General features: G+C 34.5%; 3 protein-coding genes across 5 annotated transcripts; 2 read left to right on the forward strand and 1 right to left on the reverse strand.

Annotated features, from left to right (window-relative positions):
• Window positions 1-645: 645 nt before the first annotated feature.
• Window positions 646-2,795, forward strand: LOC145113277 (uncharacterized). Its single transcript, XM_079049389.1, has 6 exons — window positions 646-706; window positions 818-955; window positions 1,046-1,303; window positions 1,404-1,839; window positions 1,935-2,332; window positions 2,404-2,795. The coding sequence occupies exons 1-6, from the start codon at window positions 646-648 to the stop codon at window positions 2,793-2,795; spliced, it is 1,683 nt and encodes a 560-aa protein (XP_078905515.1).
• Window positions 2,796-12,985: 10,190 nt separating this feature from the next.
• LOC145113278 (uncharacterized) lies at window positions 12,986-15,739 on the forward strand. Its single transcript, XM_079049391.1, has 3 exons — window positions 12,986-14,138; window positions 14,270-15,014; window positions 15,100-15,739. The coding sequence occupies exons 1-3, from the start codon at window positions 12,986-12,988 to the stop codon at window positions 15,737-15,739; spliced, it is 2,538 nt and encodes an 845-aa protein (XP_078905517.1).
• Window positions 15,740-17,937: 2,198 nt separating this feature from the next.
• On the reverse strand, window positions 17,938-19,168 carry LOC145113220 (bifunctional dihydrofolate reductase-thymidylate synthase-like). Of its 3 annotated transcripts, none has more exons than XM_079049331.1 (3): window positions 19,043-19,168; window positions 18,354-18,752; window positions 17,938-18,278 (listed from the first exon to the last, which is right to left on the reverse strand). In XM_079049331.1, the coding sequence occupies exons 2-3, from the start codon at window positions 18,746-18,748 to the stop codon at window positions 18,074-18,076; spliced, it is 600 nt and encodes a 199-aa protein (XP_078905457.1). In that variant the 5' UTR covers window positions 18,749-18,752; window positions 19,043-19,168; the 3' UTR covers window positions 17,938-18,073. The 3 variants fall into 3 exon arrangements, with proteins under 3 accessions (XP_078905457.1, XP_078905460.1, XP_078905458.1); XM_079049334.1 differs by having other exon boundaries at window positions 18,354-18,782; XM_079049332.1 differs by having other exon boundaries at window positions 18,354-18,840.
• Window positions 19,169-19,426: the final 258 nt, after the last annotated feature.

Raw genomic sequence — 19,426 nt, forward strand, 5'->3', positions numbered from 1 at the left:
TAAAAGAGGGTTTAATGGAGGAATACACAAGGTAATAACTTTATTACCTGAATGAGAAACAGATGGAAGCTAACTCTTGGATCTCCTTTCTCTTCTATGGACCTTCTTTCCTTCCTTCTCTTCCAAAGCTTCCAAACTAGCACAAACACACTCAAGCTCAACAATGGGGGCTAGGGTTTACAGGGGAAATGCTCTAAAGGTGCTGGAGGCTATAATGACGTTTAAATAGGGTACAAACCCTTGAAATTAGGGCTTCATCCAGACAGGCAGACTCGCCGAGTCCCAACATATGGACTCGCCGAGTCCCAACATATGGACTCGCCGAGTAGCCAACTTAAATCGCGAGCTCATCCCGCTTCTACTCGACGAGTCGGGCTACAGACTCGTCGAGTACCCCTTAAGAAATGAAAATTACTTTAATTAAATCACATAACAGAAATGGGGCGTTACAAAAACGTATCCACATCTATGTCAAATGTGAATATGTCAAAAGAACCAATGTTACAAACTCCTTCATATTTAAATCTTAGAACTCCGTTATCTAACATTTCCAATGGTATCTCATATATCTTTTTATTTTATAATACAAATATTGTCATTGTATCATATTTAATATTGTATACCTTCAAACTTCTTTTCCCAGTCATGGATATTTCCAATAACAGTTTTCAAACACCGTTACCAAACATCGGATTGGATTCAAACGGTAACATACTTGATTGCTCTTAAAGTTTTTATGTTTCTTTAAATATATAAAATAAAACTTATTATTTCATATTAAATATTGACTCATTTCTCATTAACATTTTTTTTACAGACAAAATCAACCGAGTTGTTCATCGAAATAAAAACATAACCTCATCTAAATCAACTGCAAACATGTCAAAACAATCAATGTTACAAAATCCTCCTTCACATTTAAATGTTAGAACTTCGTTATCTAACATTTCCAATGGTAAGTCATTTATTTTACCATTTCATCTAATAATATATATTTTTATTCTATGATATTTAACAATGCATATTTTTAATCTTTTTTCCCTAGCGATGGATACTTCAAATAACAGTTTTCAATCACCGTTACCAAATATTCGACAATACTCTGTATTTTCAAATGGTGACACATCAAACAAATCATCTACAGTAACAAAGAGATCATCTTCAGTCATGTCAACCAATCCTAATCGTAATAATAACAAAAAAAGGGCAAATTTATCTCCTATTCCAATAATTGGTCTGACATCCGATCAAGACAACAACGATGGCCAAAGTAATCAAAACATATACAACGGTATATCAAAAGGTAAATTTTTAAAAAGTATAAAATTTACAATTGTATATCTAATAATTTCAATTATCTAAACTTACATTATTAAATTTTTTATGTCAACCTTAATTGACAGATTATTTGGATCATGGTGATCAGATTGTTGTATGCCAAACATGTTTTGCAAAATTATGGAAAGATGAATCTATCAGATGTAGAAAAAAGGATAATGAAAATTATTCTCTATGTTGTGGTTATGGCAAAGTTGAACTTCCAGAGTTAAAGAATGCACCTCCAAGTTATGAAAATCTTTTTACGTCTGGAGATTCTAAAAGCAAACATTTCATGAAGAACATTCGTTCTTACAATTCTATGTTTTCTTTTACGTCGATGGGTGGCAAAATTGATTCCTCAATCAATAGAGGCAATGCTCCATACATTTTTAGACTTAGTGGTCAAAATTATCATAGTATCGGAAGCCTTTTACCAGATCAGGGATTTAAACCAAAATTCTCTCAGTTGTACATATACGATACTGATAATGAAATCGCAAATAGACGAACATGTTTTGGGTACACTTTTCAATATTATCACATTAATATATATCTTATTGATCAGTATAACTTTCTTTATTTATCTTATGTTTATCTGTTAATGTTACTTGCAGTGGAGAAAATCAACGATCTACATCAAATTCTTCTGTCCTTGATGATGATATTATACAAGATTTGAAATTAATGTTAGATTCAAATAATGTCTTGGTTCAATCTTATAGGATGGTTAGAGATTGTTTTCATGAAAATCCTCGTGCTGATATCAAGTTGAGAATTATTGGAAGAAGGGACCAAGATGGAAGGACATACAACCTACCATCTGCTTCTGAGGTAGCAGCTTTGATCGTTGGAGATATTGGTGATTCAATTGATAATAGAGATATTGTTGTTCAAACTTCATCTGGTTCTCTACGGCGTATTAGTGAATTACATCCATCATACCTTCCTCTTCAGTATCCACTACTGTTTCCATATGGTGATGATGGTTACAGAGTTGACATACCACATCGAGGTATTACATCTTCAAGCAACAGCAAGCGGCCCAACTGTACAATGAGAGAATTTTTTTCTTATAGAATACAGGACAGGGATCAATATTTTCACTAATTCTTAATTCAAAAAGGTTGTTCCATCAGTTTTTGGTAGACGCTTATACTATGATTGAAAGCGAGAGATTACATTTCATAAGGAGCAAACAACAAATTCTTAGATGCGAGTCTTATGAGATTTTACGTAATCAACAAGACCTCGGGAATAGAGATATATCCAACGTCGGACAACGTGTTATCTTACCTTCTACATTCACTGGCGGTGCACGTTATATGATGCAAAACTACCTTGACGCCATGTCCTTATGTAAATGGTTTGGATATCCTGATTTCTTCATAACCTTTACATGTAATCCAAAATGGCCTAAAGTTAAAAGGTTTCTTCGTAACACTTCATTGCATCCAGAAGATAGACCTGATATGTGACATCCCCATTTTTACGGCCAGAAAAGACCGATTTTGTTTATGCTTTATAAAAATCAGAGTACCTCTTTTAATAAAAATGTTGCGGAATTTGTTCCCAGAAAAACATGATAAATACGTTATCAAATCATTTCTGAAGAAATGTATTTCATTCATTTTCGAAACATTGGGATGTCATCGTCAATACAGAAACATAAGCATAAACAGAACTTACATTCATTTATACTAGTGATCTACATCTCTTTTAAATCTCTCAGTTTAAAGTAGCTTCATATCGACACCTGTGATACAAATAAGCTTGAGTGGGTCAGGTTGGGAAACCTGGTGAGTACATAGGGTTTTCAACCCACAATAATATAATTATTATGTTTAAACAATCAAACAATCAACCCAATTACCCATCCCCATTTTCTTCATTTAATATTCCCTAAAGAATTATCTTAAGGGTCATCTCCTATGTCGTATTTACCTCTCATCTCTTTACATCACATTTCCTTATATGTTCGTTCCTAAGGCATGAATACGTAGTTACAACATCGCCTGAACTCGTAATTCATAGTAAGGGTTAGAGTATCATCACATGAATATGCAGTCACAACATCGCCTGAACTCGTAATTCATCACCTACAGGTTATAAGTCTGCTGGTGTTTCCACAGGGTTGTCTAGAATAGTCTGTGGTCGCCATCTATACTCTGGTAGATGACTACATCTCCACATTGACGGTCAAGGTTATGGTATCTTACATCCTACGTCACTGATTCATCATCACCTAATTATCATCACCTTCCTATCTTCACCTATCTCTCATCATTTTATTTCATCACACATACCAACTATTACATCTACCCATGTTATACCCAACACATTTTGTAGATATAAAATACATATACAGTTTAAATCATTTAAAACATGTATAAAATCGTTCATCCAGCATAGACAGCAAGTACTCAGATAATATGCACACATAGCACGTAATTTATGTTAAATACTTCATATCTATGTGTAATATGAAAGTAACTATGCACTCACTTGAAAAGGTGGTGATTCCGAACTCAGACAGCGCTTCGCTTCTTAAAAAAATAATTTCCTTCGACGAAACCTAATATTATTACCACTAGAGTTTATTCTATTATTCGCCGAGACTAATTAATAGTCCAGCTATTATTACTATTCTATAATCGTTAAACAATACTTATATAACCCATAATAATAGCCCAAGTACTTATTATAAGTTCCTAATAATGTTACTATAATTAAGTAAAAGCTATATTAAAAATAGCGTAGGCGTAGCTCACTTACATCGGGTTTTATAGAAAATCGGGCTTTGCTTGGAGCAGCGTTCCCAAGCCAAAAAGCTCTTCTTCTCGGAGCCGTCGAGCACTCCGGGGCTTCTGCCTCGTGCTAGGGAGGTTCCCTAGGTTTTTCGGGCGGGTTCGGGGCTAGAGAGAGGTTCTAGAGAGAGAGTAAAGAGAAGAAAGAATGGGAAATGTGTGAAGAAAATGAGGGTGGGAGAGGTTCTATTTATAGGGTGAAAAATGGTTGATCTTCAACTCTCATTAATGTTAGGTAAGCCAAAAACCGCTCGAACTAAAATTCGAGTTTCGGGCCGTGCACTGCTATGCCAAATATTAGAAAATTAATAACTTCCTCATACGAAGTCAGATTTGGGCGTTCTTTTTTTGTATGTTCTCGGTTTAACATATTCTACGACTTTTGTTTAGATCACTAAGGCTAAAAGTCACTCCATCGTAAATTCACTATTTACGCTTCCCGGTGCCGTGCCGATTTTGCCGTAAAACGTCGACGGGTCGTAACTTCTTCGTTATAACTCGGATTTCGGCGTTCTTTATATGTACGGAAACCTTGAGACATATTCTACAACTTGGTTAAGATTATTTATTCTAAATAATATTTTGTCAAAAAGTCGTTTTCGACCCCTATTATCTCTAAATTGACTAGCCCGGATCTACGGGCGTTACAATTATCTCCCCCTTAGGATGATTACGTCCCGGAATCATCAACGAAACAGGGCTCACATGATGACTCCATATGTTATCTCTTCATCCTAAGTAGTAACCGTAACTTTTATGTTTCTTCGAACGAGTATCTAACTCTAAGACTTCCTGACTGTAGACGGTGCTCGATCTTGCACCTGCTCCCTATCTCACGTTGGACTCCAAATTATGACCTTCAAGTCACAATCTCAATCCTTACTGGAGACTGCTTCTTCTTCTTAACAATCTTAGGATTACTACCATGGACCGATGTGTCATATTGTAATGACCTATCATCGTATGTTGCAACGCTTAGACTCAGGTCTTTTAGAGTCAAATTTCGGAACAGACTATACCTTCCTTTATGTTCTAATGTGATACAATCACATCTTAAAAGGTAGCATTTCTAGCTACAATCAACTTTTCGCGATACCTCTACCGATCGCTTTGATTATCTTTTATTTCAATCTTACGACTTAAGTCAGATGCTACATCGAACTTGGTTCTCTGAACCACGTGACATCTTCAGCGTAGTCGGACTCAATTTGATATGACCACTAGGGTCGGAATAACAATCATCTTCTTAGTCATTACCGAAACGATGGTAACGACATACTTGAATAAAACAGAATCAACTACTAGCTTCTTGGTAACCTTGTGACTTTCCATGATCCATGTGTGAGTCCTGTGCTTCCGGTAGTATATGCATCTACTACCTTTCACACCTACTCATACTCGTCCCAAGTATTGTCTCGCAGTCCCCAAGTCCTAAAATCACAAAACAATTTAACACATACGAGTGTCTCCAAATAATCAAAAAAAAAAATTCCCTAGACTCTACTAGGACTTCTTCCATGCACATCTTCAATCATCAATTCTGCTTCAACTCGGTTGGTATTGGAAATTCCAGACCATGGGATAACTTTATGGATTATACCAAAAATTCTTTCTTTCTGCCAATCGAAAGCGTACTTCTCCCGTACTAGACGTATTATTTATTAGACGCGTTCTAAAGGCAAGATACCTCTCTTACGATATCTTCTGATAGGTATCATTCACTATCGTAAGCCTTATCATTTCCTCTATTTTATCAGTCTATCATGGTTCGCATCACTTCCTGAACTTCTGCCATTGTGATAGGTTCGGGTGCAGGCGCAACGACCGATGCATGACCCATCACATTCTTTGGCTCAGGTTGTCATCTTCCTCGAATATTTCCTAGTCTGTCTTCACCATGACGTTTTGTACACCAAAGCAGACATTTGGTGTACCGAGGCGAGAATTTAAGAGAGGAACGTTTTATTTACGATAGACGTATAAATCTCCCTATTACTCCGAAAAGTTACATGTTAGTTCTAATACCGTATTTAAACGTTTAGAAATCTGAACACATAAAGTTTCCAGATCCGGTCGGCAACAGACCATAGATCTGATCATATAATGCATATCATAAATCATTTAGCACATAAAATCATGTTAGGTATTTTCCCTAAATAAGCTAGTGCTTGTGTCTATTCAGGTGTACTACCTAAAATATATTAGACACACTCCTCACAATCATCGCTTAGCATTCTAAGTTTAAGTCTAGAAATAAATCCATATTCCTAGTTCGCTTAAACTAATGCTCTGATACCAACTGTGACATCCCCATTTTTACGGCCAGAAAAGACCGATTTTGTTTATGCTTTATAAAAATCAGAGTACCTCTTTTAATAAAAATGTTGCGGAATTTGTTCCCAGAAAAACATGATAAATACATTATCAAATCATTTCCGAAGAAATGTATTTCATTCATTTTCGAAACATTGGGATGTCATCGTCAATACAGAAACAAAAGCATAAACAGAACTTACATTCATTTACACTAGTGATCTATATCTCTTTTAAATCTCTCAGTTTAAAGTAGCTTCATATCGACACCTGTGATACAAATAAGCTTGAGTGGGTCAGGTTGGGAAACCTGGTGAGTACATAGGGTTTTCAACCCACAATAATATAATTATTATGTTTAAACAATCAAACAATCAACCCAATTACCCATCCCCATTTTCTTCATTTAATATTCCCTAAAGAATTATCTTAAGGGTCATCTCCTATGTCGTATTTACCTCTCATCTCTTTACATCACATTTCCTTATATGTTCGTTCCTAAGGCATGAATACGTAGTTACAACATCGCCTGAACTCGTAATTCATAGTAAGGGTTAGAGTATCATCACATGAATATGCAGTCACAACATCGCCTGAACTCGTAATTCATCACCTACAGGTTATAAGTCTGCTGGTGTTTCCACAGGGTTGTCTAGAATAGTCTGTGGTCGCCATCTATACTCTGGTAGATGACTACATCTCCACATTGACGGTCAAGGTTATGGTATCTTACATCCTACGTCACTGATTCATCATCACCTAATTATCATCACCTTCCTATCTTCACCTATCTCTCATCATTTTATTTCATCACACATACCAACTATTACATCTACCCATGTTATACCCAACACATTTTGTAGATATAAAATACATATACAGTTTAAATCATTTAAAACATGTATAAAATCGTTCATCCAGCATAGACAGCAAGTACTCAGATAATATGCACACATAGCACGTAATTTATGTTAAATACTTCATATCTATGTGTAATATGAAAGTAACTATGCACTCACTTGAAAAGGTGGTGATTCCGAACTCAGACAGCGCTTCGCTTCTTAAAAAAATAATTTCCTTCGACGAAACCTAATATTATTACCACTAGAGTTTAGTCTATTATTCGCCGAGACTAATTAATAGTCCAGCTATTATTACTATTCTATAATCGTTAAACAATACTTATATAACCCATAATAATAGCCCAAGTACTTATTATAAGTTCCTAATAATGTTACTATAATTAAGTAAAAGCTATATTAAAAATAGCGTAGGCGTAGCTCACTTACATCGGGTTTTATAGAAAATCGGGCTTTGCTTGGAGCAGCGTTCCCAAGCCAAAAAGCTCTTCTTCTCGGAGCCGTCGAGCACTCCGGGGCTTCTGCCTCGTGCTAGGGAGGTTCCCTAGGTTTTTCGGGCGGGTTCGGGGCTAGAGAGAGGTTCTAGAGAGAGAGTAAAGAGAAGAAAGAATGGGAAATGTGTGAAGAAAATGAGGGTGGGAGAGGTTCTATTTATAGGGTGAAAAATGGTTGAACTTGGTGCCACATGTCACCATCTAGTGGCAAGACTTGGGGAGAAAGCAATGACCAAGATTGTGCCACATCACCCATTTTCGTACAGCACACTTCCGACTTCTAAAATCTGTAACTTTCACATACGACCTCCGTTTTTGACGTTCTTTATATCCACGCATAGGTAAAAATAAGATCTACAACTTTCATTTAGACTCCATCGGCTAATTCTCGACCGATCTTAAATTTAACAGTAGAAGGAGATTAGACTGTTAAATGACCGCGAAAAATTCGTATCTCCTTCATACGGACTCCGTTTTCGTCTGTCTTTTTACCGTTGAGTTCCTATTAATGAGATCTTCAACTCTCATTAATGTTATGTAAGCCAAAAACCGCTCGAACTAAAATTCGAGTTTCGGGCCGTGCACTGCTATGCCAAATATTAGAAAATTAATAACTTCCTCATACGAAGTCAGATTTGGGCGTTCTTTTTTTGTATGTTCTCGGTTTAACATATTCTACGACTTTTGTTTAGATCACTAAGGCTAAAAGTCACTCCATCGTAAATTCACTATTTACGCTTCCCGGTGCCGTGCCGATTTTGCCGTAAAACGTCGACGGGTCGTAACTTCTTCGTTATAACTCGGATTTCGGCGTTCTTTATATGTACGGAAACCTTGAGACATATTCTACAACTTGGTTAAGATTATTTATTCTAAATAATATTTTGTCAAAAAGTCGTTTTCGACCCCTATTATCTCTAAATTGACTAGCCCGGATCTACGGGCGTTACAATTATCTCCCCCTTAGGATGATTACGTCCCGGAATCATCAACGAAACAGGGCTCACATGATGACTCCATATGTTATCTCTTCATCCTAAGTAGTAACCGTAACTTTTATGTTTCTTCGAACGAGTATCTAACTCTAAGACTTCCTGACTGTAGACGGTGCTCGATCTTGCACCTGCTCCCTATCTCACGTTGGACTCCAAATTATGACCTTCAAGTCACAATCTCAATCCTTACTGGAGACTGCTTCTTCTTCTTAACAATCTTAGGATTACTACCATGGACCGATGTGTCATATTGTAATGACCTATCATCGTATGTTGCAACGCTTAGACTCAGGTCTTTTAGAGTCAAATTTCGGAACAGACTATACCTTCCTTTATGTTCTAATGTGATACAATCACATCTTAAAAGGTAGCATTTCTAGCTACAATCAACTTTTCGCGATACCTCTACCGATCGCTTTGATTATCTTTTATTTCAATCTTACGACTTAAGTCAGATGCTACATCGAACTTGGTTCTCTGAACCACGTGACATCTTCAGCGTAGTCGGACTCAATTTGATATGACCACTAGGGTCGGAATAACAATCATCTTCTTAGTCATTACCGAAACGATGGTAACGACATACTTGAATAAAACAGAATCAACTACTAGCTTCTTGGTAACCTTGTGACTTTCCATGATCCATGTGTGAGTCCTGTGCTTCCGGTAGTATATGCATCTACTACCTTTCACACCTACTCATACTCGTCCCAAGTATTGTCTCGCAGTCCCCAAGTCCTAAAATCACAAAACAATTTAACACATACGAGTGTCTCCAAATAATCAAAAAAAAAATTCCCTAGACTCTACTAGGACTTCTTCCATGCACATCTTCAATCATCAATTCTGCTTCAACTCGGTTGGTATTGGAAATTCCAGACCATGGGATAACTTTATGGATTATACCAAAAATTCTTTCTTTCTGCCAATCGAAAGCGTACTTCTCCCGTACTAGACGTATTATTTATTAGACGTGTTCTAAAGGCAAGATACCTCTCTTACGATATCTTCTGATAGGTATCATTCACTATCGTAAGCCTTATCATTTCCTCTATTTTATCAGTCTATCATGGTTCGCATCACTTCCTGAACTTCTGCCATTGTGATAGGTTCGGGTGCAGGCGCAACGACCGATGCATGACCCATCACATTCTTTGGCTCAGGTTGTCATCTTCCTCGAATATTTCCTAGTCTGTCTTCACCATGACGTTTTGTACACCAAAGCAGACATTTGGTGTACCGAGGCGAGAATTTAAGAGAGGAACGTTTAATTTACGATAGACGTATAAATCTCCCTATTACTCCGAAAAGTTACATGTTAGTTCTAATACCGTATTTAAACGTTTAGAAATCTGAACACATAAAGTTTCCAGATCCGGTCGGCAACAGACCATAGATCTGATCATATAATGCATATCATAAATCATTTAGCACATAAAATCATGTTAGGTATTTTCCCTAAATAAGCTAGTGCTTGTGTCTATTCAGGTGTACTACCTAAAATATATTAGACACACTCCTCACAATCATCGCTTAGCATTCTAAGTTTAAGTCTAGAAATAAATCCATATTCCTAGTTCGCTTAAACTAATGCTCTGATACCAACTGTGACATCCCCATTTTTACGGCCAGAAAAGACCGATTTTGTTTATGCTTTATAAAAATCAGAGTACCTCTTTTAATAAAAATGTTGCGGAATTTGTTCCCAGAAAAACATGATAAATACGTTATCAAATCATTTCCGAAGAAATGTATTTCATTCATTTTCGAAACATTGGGATGTCATCGTCAATACAGAAACATAAGCATAAACAGAACTTACATTCATTTACACTAGTGATCTACATCTCTTTTAAATCTCTCAGTTTAAAGTAGCTTCATATCGACACCTGTGATACAAATAAGCTTGAGTGGGTCAGGTTGGGAAACCTGGTGAGTACATAGGTTTTTCAACCCACAATAATATAATTATTATGTTTAAACAATCAAACAATCAACCCAATTACCCATCCCCATTTTCTTCATTTAATATTCCCTAAAGAATTATCTTAAGGGTCATCTCCTATGTCGTATTTACCTCTCATCTCTTTACATTACATTTCCTTATATGTTCGTTCCTAAGGCATGAATACGTAGTTACAACATCGCCTAAACTCGTAATTCATAGTAAGGGTTAGAGTATCATCACATGAATATGCAGCCACAACATCGCCTGAACTCGTAATTCATCACCTACAGGTTATAAGTCTGCTGGTGTTTCCACAGGGTTGTCTAGAATAGTCTGTGGTCGCCATCTATACTCTGGTAGATGACTACATCTCCACATTGACGGTCAAGGTTATGGTATCTTACATCCTACGTCACTGATTCATCATCACCTAATTATCATCACCTTCCTATCTTCACCTATCTCTCATCATTTTATTTCATCACACATACCAACTATTACATCTACCCATGTTATACCCAACACATTTTGTAGATATAAAATACATATACAGTTTAAATCATTTAAAACATGTATAAAATCGTTCATCCAGCATAGACAGCAAGTACTCAGATAATATGCACACATAGCACGTAATTTATGTTAAATACTTCATATCTATGTGTAAGATGAAAGTAACTATGCACTCACTTGAAAAGGTGGTGATTCCGAACTCAGACAGCGCTTCGCTTCTTAAAAAAATAATTTCCTTCGACGAAACCTAATATTATTACCACTAGAGTTTATTCTATTATTCGCCGAGACTAATTAATAGTCTAGCTATTATTACTATTATATAAGCGTTAAACAATACTTATATAACCCATAATAATAGCCCAAGTACTTATTATAAGTTCCTAATAACGTTACTATAATTAAATAAAAGCTATATTAAAAATAGCATAGGCGTAGCTCACTTACAGCGGGTTTTATAGAAAATCGGGCTTTGCTTGGAGCAGCGTTCCCAAGCCGAAAAGCTCTTCTTCTCGGAGCCGTCGAGCACTCCGGGGCTTCCGCCTCGTGCTAGGGAGGTTCCCTAGGTTTTTCGGGCGGGTTCGGGGCTAGAGAGAGGTTCTAGAGAGAGAGTAAAGAGAAGAAAGAATGGGAAAGGTGTGAAGAAAATGAGGGTGAGAGAGGTTCTATTTATAGGGTGAAAAATGGCTGAACTTGGTGCCACATGTCACCATCTAGTGGCAAGACTTGGGGAGAAAGCAATGGCCAAGATTGTGCCACATCACCCATTTTCGCACAACACACTTCCGACTTCTAAAATCCGTAACTTTCACATACGACCTCCGTTTTTGACGTTCTTTATGTCCACGCGTAGGTAAAAATAATATCTACAACTTTCATTTAGACTCCACTGGCTAATTCTCGACCGATCTTAAATTTAACAGTAGAAGGAGATTAGACTGTTAAATGAGCGCGAAAAATTCGTATCTCCTTCATACGGACTCCGTTTTCGTCTGTCTTTTTACCGTTGAGTTCCTATTAATGAGATCTTCAACTCTCATTAAGGTTACGTAAGCCAAAAACCGCTCAAACTAAAATTCGAGTTTCGGGTCGTGCACTGCTATGCCAAATATTAGAAAATTAATAACTTCATTATACGAAGTCAGATTTGGGCGTTCTTTTTTTGTATGTTCTCGGTTTAACATATTCTACGACTTTCGTTTAGATCACTAAGGCTAAAAGTCACTCCATCGTAAATTCAGTATTTACGCTTCCCGGTGTCGTGCCGGTTTTGCCGTAAAACGTCGACGGGTCGTAACTTCTTCGTTATAACTCGGATTTCGGCGTTCTTTATATGTACGGAAACCTTGAGACATATTCTACAACTTGGTTAAGATTATTTATTCTAAATAATATTTTGTCAAAAAGTCGTTTTCGACCCCTATTATCTCTAAATTGACTAGCCCGGATCTGCGGGCGTTACATGATATCTTATGTAGGTTATTCAAAATAAAGCTTGATGCTTTTATTAAAGACATACGGGAAAATAAAATTTTCGGCATCGTTCAAGCAGGTATTGAAAGTTGTTGTTTAATACAAATTTTTTTATAATTCTTTTTTCGTTTCTTAACATTATTTATTATTTGCAAATATAATTCATTCAGTACTAATCATATCTTTTTTGTAAATTTAATATGCAGTTGTCTATACAATTGAATTTCAAAAAAGAGGTTTGCCACATAGTCATATTTGTCTATTTATGCATGCTGACTCCAAGCGGCCTACTGTTGAATATATTGATACGATAATTTCCGCGGAGATTCCAAATATCAATGAAGAGCCGTTGTATTCACTTGTAAGTGAATTCATGATACATGGTCCTCGTGGAGCTGAAAATATGAATTGCCCATGCATGGTTGACAGGCAATGTTCGAAAAATTTTCCAAAGCAATTCTGTAATCATTCTTCAGTTGATGTTAACGGTTATCCCTTATATATGAGAAGAAACAATGGATATTTTGTCGAAAAATCAGGTGTCAAGTTAGACAACAAAAATGTTGTTCCATATAACAAATATCTGTTGAAAAGATATCAGGCACATATTAATGTTGAATGGTGCAATCAGGGATCTTCCATAAAGTATCTGTTTAGATATATAAACAAAGGTCCAGATAGAGCTACAGTTGCTGTTGACATCAACACTGATTCTCATCAAGAAAAGGTTGTGGATGAAATAAAAGATTATTATGATTGTAGATATTTATCTGCATGTGAAGCATCATGGCGGATATTTAAATATGATGTTCATTACCGATATCCTTCTGTGATGCGACTACCTTTTCATCTTCCTGATCAACAACAAGTCATATATGCTGCAGACGATGATATTGACGATGTTCTTGAACAACCTTCAGTTGCTGCTTCTATGTTCACATCTTGGATGGAATGTAATAAAATTAATAAAGATGCACGAAAACTTACATATGTTGAATTTCCGACAAAGTTTGTTTGGAAACCTAATGATAGGTTGTGGAAGCCAAGGAAAATTGGACGTTCAATAGGAAGGATTCACTCTGTTTCACCTAAACTTGGTGAAGTATACTTCCTAAGAATTCTTTTAAATAAAGTGAAAGGTCCAAAATCATTTGAAGAAATTCGTACGGTAAATGGTGAAGAATTTCCTACTTTTCGAGATGCATGTTATGCTTTGGGCCTCTTAGATGACGACAAAGAATATGTCGAAGCAATTAAGGAAGCAAGTCATTCAGGAACTGGTTTTTATCTGCGTTTCTTATTTGCTATGATGTTAATGTCTAACAGTTTGGGTAGACCAGAGTTTGTTTGGGAAAATACATGGCAACACTTGTCGGATGGTATTCTTTACAACCAGCAACGTAGATTAAAGTCTCCAGGTATTATAATTTTCTACCATTATTTGTAAAAACGAATATTATATATTTTCAATATGCAGGGTGCAATTTTGTTTATAAAAATTAATGTTTTTAATATTATATTGTTTTTTACATATATTTAATTTTTACAGGTTTAACACTCAATGAGGATCAACTTAAAAATCTGACTTTGTTTGAGATCGAACAGATTTTACTTCGTAACAACACCAGTCTTAAAAATTATAACAAAATGCCTTACCCTGATTCTGATATAGTTTCTTCTTCAACAAATCGCCTTATCACGGAGGAGCTAGACTATGACATACCCATTTTAAAGAAAGAGTTTGATCGAATGTTTCATGCATTAACAAACGAGCAGCGAAATATTTTTATTGATATCATGACTACAGTCAATGATAAGAAAGGAGGTGTTTTTTTTGTGTATGGATATGGTGGAACAGGCAAAACCTTTCTTTGGAAGACGATATCTGCAGCAATTAGATGTAAAGGTGATATAGTTTTAAATGTTGCTTCAAGTGGTATTGCATCGTTATTATTGCCTGGAGGTAGGAAAGCACACTCTCGGTTTATAATTCCATTGAATCTTACGGAGGATTCTGTTTGTAAGATACCGCCTGATAGTGAACTCGGCAGATTAGTAAGAAAAAGCTCATTGATTATCTGGGATGAAGCACCTATGGTCCACAAGCATGCATTTGAAGCTTTAGATCGAGCTCTGAAAGATGTATGTAAGTTTGATAAGTCGAGCAACTCAAAAATTCCATTTGGAGGGAAAGCGATTGTTTTTGGAGGAGACTTCAGACAGATTCTACCTGTTGTTCAAGGAGGCAGTAGACAAAATATTGTTAATGCTTCTTTAAGTTCTTCATATATATGGCAACAATGCAAAGTCCATAGATTAACAATAAACATGAGACTAACCGTTGGGAAGGGAACCATCTGATATTCGAAAAATACAAAGTTTTGCAAACTGGCTTTTGGATATAAGAGAAGGAAAAGTTGGTGGTTCGAACAATGGTGAAGCGATTATTGATGTTCCGCATGATATTCTCATTAATGATCCACATGATCCTATAGGTTCATTAATTGAGTTTGTATATCCTTCAATCTTGGAAAAATTCAACGTTATGAGTTATTTTCAAGAAAGAGCTATACTAGCTCCTAAAAATGAAGTTGTCCAACAAATCAATGATCGTTTGTTAGCATTGTTTCCCGAAGACGAAGTAGAATATTTAAGTTCAGATAGTCTTTGCCAATCAGAGTTTGTTCATGATCATTTTGATCCCAATTTATACTCCCCAGATATTTTAAATGGTCTTAAAGTATCAGGTTTGCCAAATCACAGGTTAATTTTAAAAGTCGGTGTTCCAGTTATGTTACTAAGAAACATTGATCAAAAAAATGGATTATGTAACGGCACCAGACTACAAGTGAAATCTTTGGGCAAACGTGTTATTGAGGCAATTATCATATCTGGAACTAATATTGGAAAACAAACCTTTATTCCAAGAATGTCTTTAAGTCCATCTGAAAAAAAAAATTCCCTTCAAATTTCAAAGAAGACAATTTCCTTTGGCTGTATGTTTTGCAATGACAATTAATAAAAGTCAGGGGCAGTCGCTATCAAAGGTTGGTCTGTATCTCAAAGATCCTGTTTTTTCACATGGACAGTTGTATATTGCCTTATCTAGAGTTCAAAGTAGAGAAGGATTGAAATTGTTAATTTTAGATAATGATGGTAGACTTACAAACAAAACTTCTAATGTTGTGTATAAGGAAGTTTTTAGAAATTTATAAATGCTTCGTAGTGTTTAAATTAAAACAATTGTGTTTTTTTAATTTTTTATTACATTTTTTAAATATTTTATTTTTTATATACCATTGCAATCCATAATATTGATTTTGTTTTGATATTTCATTTTCACACTTTAATACATGTCACATGGTGTTTATTGTTTGCTCCCTCAAATGAAAAAATACTGATTTGCCCTCGCATTTCATAAAGCATTCAAATATTCAAAGTTCCATTTTAGTTATCTTCATATTTACCTTTTCCAATGATTGTTTGTGTTTCTCTTTAACATCTATTCAAATTTGTATACTTTTTTACAAATATATATTAATATTAATTTTAAATAATAAATATAAAAATGTGAAACAAAAATAATTCTTATTAATAATATAATTTTTTTACAAATTTTTTACCTGTGGATTCCACGGGTTGTAACCTAGTGATATATAATCAAATCAAAATATATTTAACATTTTTTTTTGTCATTGGTCAAAGATTTAAAAATAATCTTCAATAAAGACTTTGGAGTTTTTTTTTTAAAGTTGCCAATAATGATGTAACTATAAATAAAAGCTTCACCGATAAAAAAAAGTTTGTGATTTTATAAACAACATGACAAATGAAAATAAAAATTGCAATTTATGTAGATTTTGTTGGTAATGATTACACGTTTTTTAGAATAAAACGATTAAACGAGTATCTTTAGTTAACGAAAAGGAAGGGAAAACAAATATGGCCGTGTCATTTTGTATTCTTTGAACCACAAAACAAAACTCTCTTATTTTGTATCCAAATAATAATAAAATGTCATATGTATTTTAATAATTAAAAATTATTTTGTTATATGTCACATTCTCATTCATTTGGTCACATGTTATTTTAAATTATATTTTTTTTTCGCTTGTCATTTTATGAGTTATTTATTTATTTTTTTATTTTTTATTTTTAAATTCACATACCATTTAAATGTAATAATTGTAATAATAGATATATATCAATTTAACTAATACAACTTTCCTTTTATTTTCCAAAATTTCTAAATTGAAGCCCAACTTTTTTTTTTATCTATTTAAATTTAAAAGGGAAATAAGAATTTCAATTTCAATAGTTTAATATTTTTCTTACTTTTGTTATAATTTTAAACTTCCTAAATATTTAGACCTTCATATTATATATATATATTTTTAATAAACTCATATTTAGTCCTTCATATATATATATATATATATATATATATATATATATATATATATATATATATATATATATATATATATATATATTACGCAGGTCTTACACGTCTCACAACTACTGTTTACTAAATTAATCACCAAATGCATCAAACCAAAATACATACCTAAATCACATTACTCCCCCACTTATATGTATGATTATGGACCTAAGGATTCTATCTACAACAAGAGATAGTATAAGTTATGGAATGTACCTCTATTCTATCTTATCTCGAGGATCTTAATCTACTAGTTCTGAGACCCATGTAATACATAGGTTAATTTAAAAAAAAGTTAAATATAAAAGTCAAAATATTTGAGAACTTTAAATTTATAAGAAAATAAGAAAAATAATGAATTATTATAATGGAAATGTTTTTTATCTTTTAAATTTAAACAAATAATTTAAATAAATAAAAGAAATAAATAAGTTTTAATTTTGGGAATTTTAAAATTAAAATGTAAGTTCATTAATAAAATTGATATTCATTTATTATTATATTTATTATAATTATTACATTAAAATTATGTGAAATTTAAAAAAATAGAAAAACTTATAAAATGACATGTGGAAAAAAAATTAATTCAAAATAACCACAAAATGACATTTAAAAATTTGAATAAGAGTGTGACAAGTGGCAAAAAAAACATTCATTTATTAAAGAGGATGAGTATTTAAACATCTTATATAAAACAAATTCCCCAGAAAAATAGAAAATAAAATCACCAAGAACACGATCTGTCATTATTACCCACATGATGAAATTTATCAAAATTATAAAAAACAATTTTACGTTTTAAAAATATTAAAATTAACCAAAATTCCACATGTACCAACTAATCTCAAATAAACATACTCCTCAATCCAAATACTTCTGGACAGGATAGAAAACGTATTTACATCTGAGCCATTAGCCTTTGCTGATGGATGTAGAATCCCTCACACGAACATAGGTGGTGAAACAGTAACGGATTCCATTTTCCACTATAGGAAGAGATGAACACCATGGCTGGAATTGTGTAACATCAATAGCAGGGATGAATGTATCACAATCAATATCTGTCTCAATTTCAGTTAAATGGATAGCATCACATTCACGAGCATTCAGGGATTCCCTGCAAATATTTCATTTAACAAACCTCAAAAGAAAGATACAACACAGAAAGTCAGGGAAATGATCAAATGAGGACCTTAAGATCTGTCCACCGCCTATAACGAACACATTCTCTATAGAAAGACGATAACGAGATGAAGCTAATAGCTTCAATGCAGAGATCATGCTTCCAGATATTAAGACGTTTTTTTCCATACTTCCAATGTGAAAGCTTTCAGAACGAGTGAGGATAACATTGAGTCGACCAGGAAGGGGTCTATGCTGTACAGGTATGCTCTCCCATGTTTTTCTCCCCATTATCACGGCATTCTTTTTGGCTGGATCTGCTGTAGTCATGGTGAGATTCTTGAAGAATTTGAGGTCGGAAGGTAATCGCCATGGCAGTTTTCCATCTTTTCCGATACCCATGGTTTTGGTGGCGGCGACGACTACCTCATAACTCCTCCGACCGAGTATCGGGAACAGTGCCATTGATCTTTTCACTCGTCATGACCAAATTACAGGTCTGTGTTAGAATACATCTAAGTTCTAACATCTTAGAGATAAACTTAAAAAGGGGAAAGCTGTATATAGGATGAATGTATTACAAATATTAGAACACAGGTGAAAGAGACGATGACAATAGTACCACCAAATTAAGCAATACTTCAGATTATACATAGGAATCAGCTCAGTTATCGACCAGATTGAACAAATCGTAACCCTAATCACAACTAAATCGATATGATGAGTTCAATGAAATGAAAAAGGGAGGAGGAATGTTACCAATCTGAGAGCAAAACGTGAATTGCGCGAAATTTTGTTGAATTGTGTAAAGAGAATGGAGGTCAATTGCAACGAACACAATAAAAGAAACGGTTCCGTTGACGCGAAGTTCCGCCGTGGTGAATATCGGATTGCCTTTAATAAGATTCATAAAGACTGCTAGACTGAACTTAATTACTATTATGCCACTGTTCACAAATCCACTAACGTGTTCATACATCATGAAAAACAATATAGGATCCCAACAATAAATCAAAATAACAGAGGTAAAAACAAAATTGATCTACTGTTTCGGCTTCGATTTTAAACAGGAAATGACTTCTTTTCGTACCTTTATATCGAAATGTATTTTAGCTTTGGAAATCTTTCAAGGTAAAATGACAT

The sequence above is a fragment of the Lactuca virosa genome, chromosome 5 (assembly GCF_052849685.1).
Source record: "Lactuca virosa cultivar CGN04683 chromosome 5, Lactuca_virosa_CGN04683_v6, whole genome shotgun sequence".
Lineage (NCBI taxonomy): Eukaryota > Viridiplantae > Streptophyta > Magnoliopsida > Asterales > Asteraceae > Lactuca > Lactuca virosa.